Here is a 15,921-nt window from a genome sequence, read left to right as displayed (position 1 = left end):
TGAGAGCAAGGTTGCATAGATGGATCAGGGAAACACCATTAACACGGTATATCTTGAGTTCAAAATAGTATTTGACAATATCTCATAAAGTTCTTATGAATAAATGATAATCTGTGTGCAGGGTGATACTTCAGTTAGGTAACTCTCCATGCACAGAGTGTGAATTAATATATTAAAGTCAACTAGGAGGGAGGTTTAGTAGTAGGCTTATTTAAAATGTTCTTTATTACCATTCTGGATACCTCATCCTTTGAGAGAGAGATCATGAAAGAGTAGAAACCAGAGGGGAGAACCAGGAAAGAAAAAGATGTTAAAATAATGTCAGAGGAACGTTAAAGGAACTGTAAATGTTTAAGTTAGATAAATGAATACTTCAAATGTTACTGGACATTGAATCATAGACTTTTAGAACCAGATGGAAACATCCAGTCTCCTAAAAATTTAACGATAAAACTGAGTTCAGGTTAAGTCTGATTACATCCATAGTAAAATTTATTGAGGGCCTGTTATGAGAAAATGCCATACTAGAGGCTGGGACTACAAAAACAATCAAGTTTCATCTTGAATCCCATACTACCTACCCTCACTAATGTCCTCAAATATCTGACAGCCTGTCACAGGGAAGACTGTGTGAATTTAGTCTGCCCTTCTCTAAAGGGCACAGGTAGGGCTGGTAAGTGGAAACTACAAGAAGGCAAGTTTCTGATCAACACAGGGAGAATTTTCCAGTAACATGAGATGTGTGACACTGAAAGGCTTGCCCTGAAATGTCCTGCTTAATGTATCAGTGAGGTCCACAGAGAGATTGGATACTTTACATCTAGTATTTGGCATTTCTCAGTTGGGAAGATTAGCCAAATGATCTCTCAGGTCCTCATGTGTAATTCCCTGATTAAATAAATGCACAGCCAATAAATGAATAATTAGTACACAGAATTTATATTGAATATATTATGTCTTCAATTTTATTTCATTTTGATTATTTCTTGGTTTTGATTGTTTACTTGTTTCATTAAAGATAACATAAAGAAACTTTCTAATTTTTCATGGTGCACACAGCAAAGATAATACCACTTGGGTGAATTCAGAGAAATGACTCATTGCCCTGACACAAACACTAGATAGATATTCTCCACGATAGGCAGTTTTCCAACGTAGGCAAAATATGGCATCTATTTATTCATACAGTAAATATTTCTCAAGCACCTTCTGTGTTCCAGACACTGTGGTACTAACAGGAAAAACTAAAGAGAGGTGGATAAAATAACCATTGTTCTTGGCTTTATGAGACTGATATTCTAGAGGTGAATATGGACACATGAATAAGCAGTTGCCATTAATGTCATCACTACTATGAGGGGAGAAGTACAAGGTGCTAAAATAGAACTCCAGAACTTCAGAAGATGACCTTCTAGACCTTTTGGATCACGGAAGGATTTCTGGAAGACATTATGTCTGAACTGAGACACAAAGAATGTATTTGGAATAGGAATTAACTGGGGGAGGGGAGGAGAGGAGCAGCAAGAAGTTTCACAGAGAATGCTTTAGATAATTGCAGCCGCATCTTGGTCCTTTTGCTCAGTATTGCTCTTTTGGCTCAATTATTCAGAAGTATTTTCACTTTGAAATGATTATTTTTATGCTTTACCATTTAACAGGAAATGCCTTCATTTCTAGTACCTTACTGGAAACTAATAGAAAATTCCTATATAGACTCCATCAAAACAGTTCTCAGGCATCTGAGAGAAGGGCAGCATGTTGTGCTTACTTACTTGTATGAGGTTAGGTAAGTAAAGTTTCCAAAGTTAGAATTTTATAGTCTAGAGGCATGTCGTGTAAGATCCATCTCATTCTCTTAATGCCTTACAGAACAAATTTCCAGCAGTTTCTAAAGCGTCCAGATCACAAGCAAAACTTTGTATCTCAGTGGCAGGCTGATTACAACTGTCTTCCTGATGACCTGTGGGATGATGAGGAAACAAAGGCCGAACTACACCAAAGAGTAAATGTAAGGAAATCTGTGACTTATTGCACCAGGGTCTCTACACGCTCAACTATTGTGCTGCAGAACTCTAGCCCATTCCCTTCTTACTTTCGTTAGGTATGAGGATGAGGTGGGAAGTGATTTGAACACTTAACCTGGAAACTTTCTTGGGCAATGACTCTTCTGGACTTGAATTCAGAGTAAGAATATTGTGGCCAACACTTCCAGAAAGAGGAGCCAAGTTCAGCAGAGCCAGAGCATTCTTGGCATCTGTTTTGTAGACTCCTAACCCCTTTGTTGGGCGTTGTAACTATGTTGATGCCTGTTATTAAGCACATGCCTACCTTGATTGCAGTCATAGGGTTGGATGATGTCAGAAAGAAGGGGAATGAGGGAACTTCATGGAAAACCTAAAGGGCTGCCAATATTGAATAGGTCCTTTGAGGGAGAGTGCCAAATCTTATACATTGTTGTATCTCCATCAAGCCCAGTACCTGGCACTTGATAGGCTGATTTTCATAAGTTCATACATGGAATATGTTACCCTAATGGTTTAGAAAAGGACTTCTGAGGTTCAGGAAGCTTGATGTCAATATCTTGCCTTTTGTCTTTCCTGTATAAATTTACAGAGACCCTTATCCTGTCAGAGGAATTCTTTCCCTTGCCACTACCTTAAGTACAGGTTGCTAGTAGTCAGATCTGATTATAATCTTAATATTTACTTGTACAACAAAAAAAAGTGCCAATGTCTACCCCACAAGCCATTCATCTTCTCTATATTTTTTGAACATCTGTCATGGTCCCAGCACAGTTCAAGGGTCTGGGGACACAACAGTGAACAAAAAATCTATGACCTCATGATATTTATGTTCTGGTAGCCAAAGACAGAGAATAAGCAATAAACAGGTGAGCATATAGAATATACAGTGAATATGTCATTGACAGAGCTTTGTGAAGAATAAAAAAGCAGGGCAAGGAAAGGATTGCTGATGTACTATTTTGTCTATGGTAGTTGTGGAAAGGCCCACTGGGAAGGTGACATTTGACAAACTCAGGACAGGAGTGATTGAGTGAGCCATGTAGATATTTGGGGAAAGAGTGTATCAGGCAGAGAGGAGAGTAAAGTCAAAGGCACTGAAGGGGGAGGATGTGTGGTGTGTTTGAAACAGTAAGGAGACTGATGTGGCTGGAAGAACAGAGTGAGCAGGCCAGAATGGGTGGTGATGAGGTGAGGGAGATCATAAGGGACCAGATTACCTAAGGCCTTGGAGGTCATTATTAGGATACTGATATTTATCTGAATGAGAACTGAAGCCTTGGCTTCTGGATTTTAAAAGGCTCTTTTCTTTAGTGGAGTAAAAGCAGCAGGGAGACTAAGTGGGAAACCAATTGGGAAGCTATCGATTGAAATTAAATGAAGGCATTATAGTGATTTGGATGACCAGGGTGCTGGAGAGTTTAACCCAAAAGGTACTGAATTAACAAATGTCCTAGTAAAACCAAAGTATTTTACCTTTTCTTAGACATTCCTTAAGCAATAATTAATAGGTATATAAATCCTAAAACATATCTGTTTTTTCTATCTATTCCTACCTAATCCTAATGCCAGCCCTCCTGTGTACTTCTTTTCCATATCAGCCAATTGATTGTTGGTAGAATGAGGCGGCTTTTAAATTTTCAGTACCTTAAGTGGGATGGATTTTTTTCTAGTTCCAGAAGTACCATATGCTTATTGCAGATACTTTAGATGTTAAAAAGAAGCAAATTTTAAAATGACAAATCCATAATCCCATTGCCAGTAGTTAACCATTGTTACTACCTTGGTACAATTGTCTTTGCAAAAAAAGTGACTGCAATGGACATATTGCTTTGTAGTATTCTTATCCAACAATAGAACACATTTTCTTTCTCAATAAAAATTTATCTACCTCATCATTCTTACATCTAAGAGATATTTCATTAATGAACTATATCATAATTTAACCATTTCATTAACAAGTATTTGTTTAACATTAACTTTTTATTATAGAAAATTATACAGTAAAATTTCATCCAGCAAAATATTTACCACATCCTCAATTATTTCCTTGGGAAATTTTCTAAAAAAGTGAAATTGCTGAATCTAAAATTGTGCTTACTTTTAAAACACACTTAAAATCTGAAATTTTTTGGGGGGCGCCTGGGTGGCGCAGTCGGTTAAGCGTCCGGCTTCAGCCAGGTCACGATCTCGCAGTCCGTGAGTTCGAGCCCCGTGTCAGGCTCTGGGCTGATGGCTCAGAGCCTAGAGCCTGTTTCCGATTCTGTGTCTCCCTCTCTCTCTGCCCCTCCCCCATTCATGCTCTGTCTCTCTCTGTCCCAAAAATAAATAAACATTGAAAAAAAAAAAATCTTTAAAAAAAAAATAAAATCTGAAATTTTTTTAAATTGCAAATTATAAAAAATTGACACATTAAAAACTTGCAAATTTCACTCCAAGCTACCGAATATGAGGATGCCAGCAAATATTGGGTTTTATCATTTTTGTTAATCTTTGCCAACTTAATGGATATTAAAACTATGGGTATCTTCTGTAATTTGCATTTCAGTTTTTACAATTGAAGTTGACCATTTTTTCCTGAGTTTAATGGTCATTTATTTTTCCTTCCTGCTGAAGCCTATTTATGATTTCTGCCCATTTTTCTGTTGGGGTGTGCTCTTTTTCTTATTGTTCTCTAAAACCTTTTTTTATATTTGGAGATAAACCATCTGTTGGTCATATGTTACAAATATATTCCCAGGTTCATGTTTGCCTTATATTATTTGAGGTGAGTTTTAATATGCAGAAAGCTTTTAATGTTTATATGGATAAATATGGAGAATGTTTCATTGTAGCTTCTCCTTGTGGTAAATTAAATACTTCTCCACTCCAAAATTATATACAAATGTTCCACTCTTAATACTTTTACAGTTTTATGTTTTACTTTTAAATATTTAAATTATATATTATTTGAATACAGATCTCATTTTATCTTTTTCAAAAAGTTAATCAATTGATCTGATAAGACTCTCAAATATATCACACACACGTTGTATATGATACATTTATGTATATGTGGATTTCTAAGTATGTGGTTATCTATCTATTTGGTTTTGTATGGTGGATATGTCCCCCCCTTTTTTTTTCTTGACTTACTATTAGACATGAAAGAATAGAAATGAATATAACTTCAAAAATAAGCTAGAAAGTAAACCTGAGAAAAAGAAAGGAATTAATAAGAATAAACCTGAAATTGACAATATAGGAGGTTTAAAAATATTAAACTTGGGGCACCTGGGTGGCTCGGTCGGTTGGGCGTCCGACGGCTCAGGTCATGATCTCACGGTCCGTGAGTTCGAGCCCCGCGTCGGGCTCTGTGCTGACCGCTCAGAGCCTGGAGCCTGTTTCAGATTCTGTGTCTCCCTCTCTCTCTGCCTCTCCCCCGTTCATGCTGTGTCTCTCTCTGTCTCAAAAATAAATAAAAGTTAAAAAAATTTTTTTTTAATATTAAACAAAGTATCAATTCAAGCGATAAAGTAGAGAAGATTTTGATAAAAAGTCAAGGAAGAAAAATAAAACTTTCCCTTTAGTAGGGCTTTGGATAGAACCCACAGTTTTTAACTACGTATTTTCAAATATAATTAATTACCAAATAGTGTCTAATTGCAGTATTGATATTTTCATTGGCCACATAATTATTCTTAAAAGTGCTTTGTTTCATTTCCAGGTGACAAATGTTGTTATTACTTTAAACTTTGTCCCCTGCTTCAATTCTGTTTCATTGTGATCAGAGACTTAGGTATTTAGAATTTTGATTTTAATTAATTTTATAGAATTTTGATTTTAATTAATTTTAAAAATATTTCAAATTTGTCATAATTTTTCAGTTGTCTGAAATGTGAAAAATTTCTGTTTATATTTCATGGGCACTAGAAAACAACATATAGTCTCTATTTAGAAGACTCAAAGTTTTGGCCCAGTTAACATTCCTAATGTCATTAGAATGCTTTTTAGCAGTGGATTCTTAGCAGTAGTATATTGTAGAGAAACTTGTAAAGTTTAGAAAAATAATCCCGCCTTTGCTTCAGACCCTATGTCCTAAGTCAGGTTTAGGATGGGCCCTTATATTACTTTCATTTTTTTAAAGCATCATAAGTATTCTGATTGAAACAATTACTGTATTCTTTTTTTTTTTTTTAACATTTTTGTACCTACATAATCTTGCAAAAACGAATGAAAGTGGGTTAAAAACCCCTGTCATGGTTACGTTTCTATCCATTTTCCTTGCTATATCTTTTGCTCTATAGGTTTTAATGTAGCGCCAGTAATCAGTAAACTGAACATGTGTATGTGCTGGCACTGTCTTGTTTCACCCTCAGGACAACCCTCTGGGGTGGGAACGAGTAATAGTCACATTTTATGGATGAAGAAATATGGTAAAGAGATAGTAAGCCTCACAGGTGGAATCTGAACCCACGCTGCCAGACTCCCCACACCATGAACCGTTCATTAAAGGGTTTCTCTGACATAGTGATATTTGATGTGAAGAAACATGATAACTTATCTCTTCATGGTCTCCTACACTCTCTATAGTGTAAAATAACCATCGTTGCCCCCAAACAACTACTTTTGTACTGAATTCTACTGTATCCGATAACAATACTGTGAACCTTGTTTTATTTCTTATTTGTATTTGTCTCATCTAAGTTTTGACTTTGCACCTTTTTGTGTCATTTTGTTTTATGTGAGACTCTAATAAGCACCATATAAGTTGAATTTGGTCTTTTGACCCGACAAAAACCTTTAAAACTTTTGTAAAAGGAGGAGGAGCTAGGATGGCAGAGTAGTAGGGGAACCCTGGGGTTGTCTCAGCCCTCAAGCACAGCCAGATCAACATCAAATCATTTTGAACACCTCGGATATCAATCTGAGGATTAAGAGAACAATCTTCATAATTCGAAGGAGAGAGCATGGCAGCTTCTCTTAACAAGCAGACTAAAACATAACCAAAACCGACCAAAGGACCTGGTTTCCTTTATTTTTGTAATTTATTAATTTTTATTATTTTTTCCTCCGAAATGACAAGACAGAGGAATTCACCCCAAAAGAAAGAACAGGAAGAAATGACAGCCAGAGATTTAATCAATACAGATATAAGTAAGGTGTCTGAACTAGAATTTAAAACAATTATAAGAATTCTATCTGGGCTTGAAAAAAAAGCATAGAAGACGCTAGAGAATCCCTTTCTTCAGAGATGAAAGAGTTAAAATCTAGTTGGGCCCAAATTAAAAATGCTATAACTGAGATGGAAACGTGAATGGATGGATGCCAAGACTGAGGATGGACAAAGAGAGGAACAACTTAGTGATACAGAGGATAAAATTATGGAAAATAGCGAAGCTGAAAAGAAAGGTAGACTTAGGGAACTCAGTGACTTCTTAAAACAGAATAACACTCGTATAAGAGTCCCAGAAGATGAAGAGAGAAAATGGGCAGAAGGTTTATTTGAGCAAATTATAGCTGAAAACTTACCTAATCTGAGGAACGACACAGACATCAAAATGCAAGAAGTACAAAGAACTCCCATTAAATTCAACAAAAGTTGGCCATCGCCAAGGCGTATCAGAGTCAAATTCATAACAATTTTGTAAAAGTGTTCATTTTTAATGATTTTTGTCTGTATAACCTTCACAATAGCCATGAGTTTTTCTTAAATACAACACACCTATGATTATTAAGGGATATTTAATAATTCCCTAATTCTTTCCAAACAACACGTGAAAACCAGCCATGCCTCTGGGTAGCCCAGACCATCTCTATGCTTGGTAAATGTCTTTGTTCTTGGCTTGTTTCATTCCAATTCTGAGAAGTTATTGGAGAGGTTCTCCTATTGCATTGTCCTCACTCTGCCATCAGAAATCTGAGCCACACAGACACTAGTACTTGCCAAGTCTTCACAGTGAGGCAGGAGAAAAAGGGAACTCTTCTAGCTCTCATAAATGTACAAATGCTTGGTAGACACAAGCCAATACTCACTGAATGTCTGACAGAGTATCTGTGGAAAGACCATGGAGATACCAAGATCAGCTCCAAAATAATGGTGCATTGTTCTAATACTTAGAATATGGCTTCAAAAATGGCTGTGATATTTTCATTTTATATGCAGTTCCCTGGAGGTAACAAACCAATATGTTAATTGTTTCAGTGACATAGTATCATAGAAATAAAACCTACTGGGGGCATTGGAATCAAACCGATTGCATTAAGATTCCTGACTCTACCACATTGAAGCCAGAGCCAAGTGACTTAACCTCTCTGGGCATCCATTTACTCACCGGAATTTACTTCCTGGTTATTGTTGGAATTAGCAGAGTAATCAATGTGAAGCACTTAACACAACGCCCAACACAGACTAATGTTCAATAAATTATTAGTATGAAAACTGTCACATTTTAATTGACTGTACATATTTCATTAATGGTATATTTTATTAAACAGATTTTATTGCTATGAATATTATATTCTTATAAGATTATATTAGTTTTTATTAACTGAGGAATTATTGTATGCTAAATACTATGCTAAGTGCTTTATATACATAAACTAATTTATTCTATATTGCACATCCAAAAAGTAAGTTTCAGACAAAGTAACTGAGACCTGAAATACAGTTGTGTATTACCCAGCACCACAGGCTCATGTCTTGGATCTACCACTTACTCACTGTGTGACATTAGGAAAACAACCTCTCTGTGACTCATCTGCAAAATGAAGACAATAATAGTACCTCAGATTGTTGCGAGGCATTAAATGAGTTGGTATAAGTACAGTGACATATTCTGATACTCTAACACACGTAGAAAGACCTCAGTGCATAGTAAATAGTGTTAGTTTTTTTACATCAATGGCAGACCTGGGATCTTGCAAAGATTTTTTTCATTTTTATTTATTTATTTATTTATTTATTTAGTTAGTTAGTTAGTTAGTTATTTTACTGCTAGCTCTTTAGTGAAAAGCTTAGATTTGAACAATCCTATTAAGCTCAGACAGCAGTTCTTGGTGAATGACATGCCGCACTCATGATTAACGAATGAGCCCGTGCCCTTGGATTAAATATGGCTGCATATTTCTTCCACCGACAATTCGTCATTTCCCCCCAAATTCCCTGAAAGGACTTTTTCAACTAAGAAAATTTCCTGTGAAAGGATTGGAATACTACATAACACATAGCCACCCATGACTAAAGTGAATTGTAGTGGGTTTGTGCTTGATGTGGGCATATGATTTGGTGAGCTGGTCTTACAAAGGAAAGGCCTGGCATAGGGTAGAAGCAAAATAAAAAGTTGTTGAATGAAGAAATAAAATACATGAGTGCATTAGGTCCAATCTTCTTTGGAGATATTTTTAAGACAGGCAAAGGATTCCAGTTTTATTACACTGAGGTGATTTGAGCCATGATCCTAAACCATAACAGCGATGTCTCTTTCTGCTCAGGATTTACGAGACCGCCTGTGGGACATCTGTGATGCCCGGAAGGAAGAGGCAGATCAGGAGCGTCAGGATATCATTAATGAGAGCTGGTTGCAGGACACCATCGGAATCACGATGAACCATTTCTTCTCACTGATGCAGGTAAGAGCGGCTGTCAACGACACAGACTCTCGCCTCCCCAGCTATGTCCTGTCCCTTCCTTTACAGTTCCTTTGGAAGCATGAGGGGCCCATTCAGGCTCACTTTACTCACAGCACTCTGCCTGGCCTGAGCTCCAACTTGCTGAAGAAGTTAGCTGAAATAAATCATTTGGGTCCTGGGCCAAACAAGCACCAGAACTGGGAGCATCCAAAGCAACCACTGACCAGCTTAGAACAGTGGAGAGTGGCAGGAGAGGTAGTGTCTATACTGGTTGTTACCTTGTCAGCCTCTGGGACACCCAGAGTGGCCAGCAGAAGCCCAGGAAAGCAGCCCTGCCAGAGAGCATGGGCTAAGTCAACATGAGCAGGCATTCGATTCCAGAAAAAAGTTTTATGTCAGGATTGAAAAAAAAAAATACCGTTCACCAGAACAACCTCATTAACTTATATTTGCAGCCTGTTAAATAAAAATATTGCACCAGACAAGAAGTTAGGCTTTGCTCTTTTTCCAAGACTATTGTCAACAATAGGAGAGAGCACACACCAAGTCTGGATACCCAGCATTGCCAAGAGGAAGAGCTAGAGAGAGTTGGAGAGCTGGAGTGTAGTCCTTAGTACAGAACCCATCTGTACTTGCTGATTGGCCTTGCCTAAAGGAAAAGTAAGCTTTCTCCTACCTTCGCTACAGAAGGTACTTTTACCACTGGGAACAAGGCTCCTCCACTGCCAGACGAACTGGCAGAGAGAGGCGCTATCTTCCTTGATGCCTAACATTTCAAAGGGATGGTGCCCAGATACTTAGTAAAGACAGTTTTAAGTTCTAAAACTGGCAAGAAGCTTTTGAAAAGATTTATACCTCAAATGGACAGAGCAAAGATTTACAATAAGTTTTCTAGAGTAAATAAGAAAAGGGATGTCAGGAGTCAAGACTTAGGAAGAAGACTGTACAGTCTAGCCAAGCTGAGGGGCATAGGAAGGTTGTCTTGGTCAAGTTGTGTCTACCTAAGTACTCTTTCCTAAGAGAATAGCAGTGATGGTAGAGAATGGAAAAGGATACATTTTTAGTCTTCAACTGACTGACTTACATGAGAAGGTATTATAGGAGAGGAGAATATTTAGCTGACAGTCTGAGCTAGCACACAGTAGGTGTTTAATACATGCTCATTCAACTAATGACTGCGAATGCTGATACTTCCAACCTTCAGAGGGACAAGCCCATGATGCATGGGCAGCTTGGACCACAGGAGGCCTGAAAAGTCAGCAGAAACCTGAGGTGCAGGAGCAGCCTCACTGACTATAGCTCTGGGATCCAGGCATGGGTTGTATAAAGGATTACAATGAGCCACCTAAGCAGCCTGATCCACCCAGGCAGCCTATGCCACCTCAGGTAGCATTCCTTAAGCACGAGTTTAGGCAAGCAGAGACTGGCTGTTAGAACGGTGCATCAGAAGCTTGTGGCGGAAATAACTGAAATCCAGTGGCAAAGCGAATAGAGAATCTTTGTGAATCATTTCTCATTAGTCCCAGCAGTACTGCCTCTTGTGGGAATGGCATGACTTACCTCTCAGCAATACCTAGATTTAAGGATCTCGTCCTGAGAAGCCGAATCCACTTCTAAAGCGAACTAGGAGGAAAGAAGATAAAGGAAAGGACACTAAATAAAAGCTGCTATTTATTAATTCCTTACTCTTTCCTCCATACGTGCCAAGCACTGCTCTATGGACTTTCACATAGGTTACGTGAAACCTTCCCAACAACCCTATGCTGTAGCTTCTGTTATAATCCTCATTTGACAGATGAGGAAACTGAGGCAGACATAAGTGGAATGATTTGCCCGATGGCACACAATCAGTAAGTGAGAGAGCAGGGATTGGGACTGAGGAAGCCTAACTCCCAAACCAGTGCTCCTAATCACCGTTGTATCATCAACACTGCTCAGATAGTTGAAGGCCTGCTACATGGAATAGCAAGGAAACTCATTCTGCACTGGATCAATAGGATTCTTATAAAAACCAAAGATGGAATTCTCAGGAAGTGGATGTCAGTTTGATAAATGAAGAAAGAACCTAACGATTAGAACTGTCTGTCAAATAACAGACTTTGGAAGCAACTGAGCTGCTGGACAAGGAAACTCATAAGCAGAAGTTTGCACATGTTTATGGAGCGCTAGGGGAAAGAATCCTTGTGAAGTCTTCAGGGGCCTGCAGTACTGAGTAACAAACAGCTAGATGAGCATTTCCCAAAGTGGGTTCCATGGAACACTAGTTTTACACAATGGTTCACAGAAAAAGGACTCAGCAATCAAATGAGATTGGGAAGTACAAAATACTCTACCCTTCTCTCTCCCCTGGGAGATGGACAAGTATATTGACATATTAGGACACCATGATGGCCTGCCATAAAGAAACTTTTTGATAAGTCAACCCAGCATTTCTGAAACTATTCGACATTGTAAAGTTTTTGTTTGTTTTTATCTCTGGCAGGGTACTCATTAACAGCCTACAGGACAAGTTTTCTACACAATAAATTTTAGAAAATGCTGTGCTAGATGATTTTCTAACATTCTCTTCAAAACTAGGATTCTGTGTCTCAGCATGACAAATGCAAACACTTATTATCACACTGTGAGATTTGTCCATATATGAATATTTTAAAACTTAATTTGGTTGCTATGCAAGAAAAGAAAAATATTTAGTTTTCTTAATAATTTCAAAATACTAGTTCGAAAAGTTCAATGTACATTTATATTTAAAATCCAAATATTTAAAACATGCTCGATAATTTAAAACAATATATGAATGGCAATTTTGTTTTATAATATAGACTCAGTTTAACCAAGTGAACATCTTCCTGTTTCAGTCATTTGCCTGGAAAAGTTTAATAATGTGCAAGACACCTTTCAGGAGCACTTTGGCTTACCCTTTTTTGTATCAAAAACAAATCTATTGAAACTGGTTTTGTCTTCTGTTGTAGACTACAGTGTGAAAGCCTTTATTTATTCTAAACTGTGAATGTGGCAGTCAGTACAAGACTATGTCTTAATGTTTTAAGAAATAAATGGCAACATTAATTGCTTGACAAATATTCATGAGTATCCTTGGGTTAGGTTCAGCTAAGGGCTTTGAACACTAGGTCATTTTTGTTCTTTTTGGCAAAGATGCTTTCTATAATTAACTATGTATCATGGAATACTTCTGCAGAAGATCTTTAAGCCCTCAGGTACTGGTTTAAGTAGCCCTACTAATCAAAGCAAAGTCTGGATGTCATGTTTATACTACCAAAGAGCAGTGTGAACATGCCAACTTCTCTGAGACCTAATGGGAGAATGGGCTGAAAAACTCATGGTCTACATTTGTGTGTTTGGCACTCACTATACATGCATTTCCTCATTACTGCATAGGGAAATGGCTTGGCTGGCCGGGAGTCCCTTGTGAATAACTCATGCTCGACTTATCACCAACTCCTCTGTGTTCTCCATTTTGCTCAAGGCAATACTGGCAAAGTCAACAGATGGGTTTTGCTGTGAGCCTGGAGGAATGATCTCATATTCTACACCTATTGAGCAAGAACAGAAACTGTGAAGAGAGAACTATCTGTTACCACTTTGCCTTCCCATGTCATTTCTCCACAACTATGTTTCATAGTCCTAGAGGACCAAAACCTAGTCTCTTATTTTGTACTTCAATTTTTTGTTTTTGTATCTGCATCTGTGTATGTATTTATCCTATTTTTGGCATCTCTCAAATCAACTAATTTGTTACCTCTGGTAGAAGACACTCACGTATTTGTTAATGTATCGGTTGGTTGAATATACAGGACACAGGAATTCTTAATGTCAAAATAATGCATAATATACACTACTTCAGGCATCATACATACTGTAATCTTTTGTCACAATATCAAGAGGCATAGAAATGCCATCTTCTTAAGTGGAATTATACTCAATGAGTACAGAGAGCACAAAGTCACCAATTATCTTTAATTTTTATGACATTTTAGATATACACTTATAGCTAATTCTCTTTCTTAATTTCCAGAAAATTGATTTCAACTGAAATATTTTAAAATAATGCTTACAGAACTTAGATGGGAAATATGTACAGATCAGCTTGCTCATTCTTGGGTATTGACAGTCATTTTGCTATTAAAGGCAGAATTGAACCGTTTCGAAGATACAAAGAGATTCCTTCAAGATTATTACAGGGGAATGGAAGGCAAAATCCCAATCGACGACAATAAGAGATTTACTCGAGTCCCATTGATCCAAGTGGATAGAAGAGACATTTCAGAAAGCCAACATAGGTAAGGCAGGCTATCGTGTTCCACTATACTTGGTTTGAATTAAAAATTTGTGATTTTAAGTTGAATACTGCTAATAAAAACCACACTCCTGGGTGCCTGGGTGGCTCAGTTGGTTAAGCGTCTGACTTCGGCTCAGGTCATGATCTCACGATTTGTGGGTTCAAGCCCCGTGTCGGGCTCTGTGCTGACAGCTCAGAGCCTGGAGCCTGTTCCGGATTCTGTCTCCCTTTCTCTCTTCCCCTCCCCTGCTCACACTCTGTCTCTGTCTCTCTCAAAAATAAATAAACATTAAAACACACACACACACACACACACACACACACACACACACACACTTCTGTATCTGCACATCAAAAATCCAAAAAAGCTCTAAAAAGTGAAAAATTTTCTAACTTCAACTTAAGACTACTGATATGCATTATTATCCAAATTATGGTGACTATTTACTCACTTTGCTGCAGAAGTATAGTGCATTTTATTATGAAGTGCTTCCAATGGAGTCTGCTGGGGATAGTATATATAAAGTTTCAATTCTGGAAAACTTTTGGTCCAAGGGTTTTCAATAAGGAATCATGAATCTCTACCACTTTTATGAAAGGTTCCAAGCACTGTGTGTGTGTGTGTGTGTGTGTGTGTGTGTGTGTGTGTGTTACATGTAAATGAAAATGGAAGAGGTTATGAGTCTTCTTTTACAGGTAAACATAATTGAGAAACAGTGAAGGTTCAGTCATATGTGATCATGACTTCATGAGACTGAAAGACTTGTCAATAGTCTAACATCAGATTCCTGCCAGAGCAAGAGAATAAAGAATTATATTTTCAAACACTCCCATGCAATACAAAAGTTTGTAAATCATTGCTTTTATAGGCCCAATGGGTGGGGGCAGGGGAAGGGCAAGATCCCAAACCCAGAGAAGCTATGAGCAAATAGAAAAAAATGTTTTTAAGAAATAGGGAGTGGGAGTAGTAGCAATTCCTATGATGTGGGTCTCAACTGTAAAACGTTAAATGTGCAAAAGGTAAGAATTAAAATAAATTAAGGTAACAAACATAAAATTAAAAATCCTTAAAATTAAATGATTAATTAACATAAGCTAATAAAATAGCATTAAGAATTAAAGTAATATTTTCTCATGACCCGTAAGGAGGTCATGAGAAAATAAGAATCAATAAATACGAAGAGGGGAAAAAAAAAGAAGTTAGATTTTAAGAATAATACACATGCTGAACATTAAATTTAGATCTCCAAAGATATGATATGTATTGTAGCTGGAAAGTACTATGTGTACTTTATAAGCTTTCTCAAGTCAATGCAGGTACATGTCGCACAGATTAAATATGGAATAGTGAATATGTTTTGAAGACAGACAGATCTGGTTTCAGTCCTGGGTCTGTTACTTACTAGGTGTATGTGAGTAAATTAAAATAATTTATTTTGGGGGAAAAGTCACCCCAACTCTCTTAAGCCTTGGTTTCCTTATCTATAAAGTAAGGCTGTTGTGAACATTACAGAAAATGAAATCTTCAAAGCACTGAGGACCATGTTAGGGAATCAGAAGACTTGAGATCTAGTCTCAATAATCTCAATAAGTGGTGACTATTATTATTGAATGTTATAACAATAACTTACATGCACTATTTTAATGATAAGTGTTGCATGTCCTTGCTTTGTTTTATCATCCCATGTACCAAGAAGGATTTGAAATGACCTGAACACAATATGGTTATACATAAGATCTGAGACCCATTTCTTCTCTCTAGATTTCCTGCATCTAATCCCACTGTGTCCCAATCATGCCCACGTGTAAGCAGGAAAATACAAGAAGGAAAGTTTGTACCTACTTCTTGGTACAAATACAAGAGAAATGTGTAACTCAGCAAGCTGCTGAAAGAGAACTTTGAAAAGCCAATAATAAAAAATTCCGCAGGCAATATGAACCATCAGAACCATTTAAAGAGGCCAAGTTCCAATGTCTACGGTAGCAGTG

General features: G+C 37.4%; 1 protein-coding gene across 4 annotated transcripts in view; it reads left to right on the top strand.

Annotated features, from left to right (window-relative positions):
- The window catches only part of SPEF2 (sperm flagellar 2), a 185,765-nt gene that overhangs the window by 101,872 nt on the left and 67,972 nt on the right, over window positions 1-15,921 (top strand). For all 4 annotated transcript variants that reach the window (XM_011286553.4, XM_045038153.1, XM_045038156.1 and 1 more), the window contains 4 exons: window positions 1,659-1,786; window positions 1,870-2,008; window positions 9,495-9,632; window positions 13,782-13,933. In XM_011286553.4, the coding sequence (XP_011284855.2) occupies window positions 1,659-1,786; window positions 1,870-2,008; window positions 9,495-9,632; window positions 13,782-13,933 (557 nt within the window). The remainder of the gene's footprint in view (window positions 1-1,658; window positions 1,787-1,869; window positions 2,009-9,494; window positions 9,633-13,781; window positions 13,934-15,921) is intronic.

This window comes from Felis catus, chromosome A1, assembly GCF_018350175.1.
Source record: "Felis catus isolate Fca126 chromosome A1, F.catus_Fca126_mat1.0, whole genome shotgun sequence".
NCBI lineage: Eukaryota > Metazoa > Chordata > Mammalia > Carnivora > Felidae > Felis > Felis catus.
This window is presented reverse-complemented; position numbering and strand designations above follow the sequence as displayed.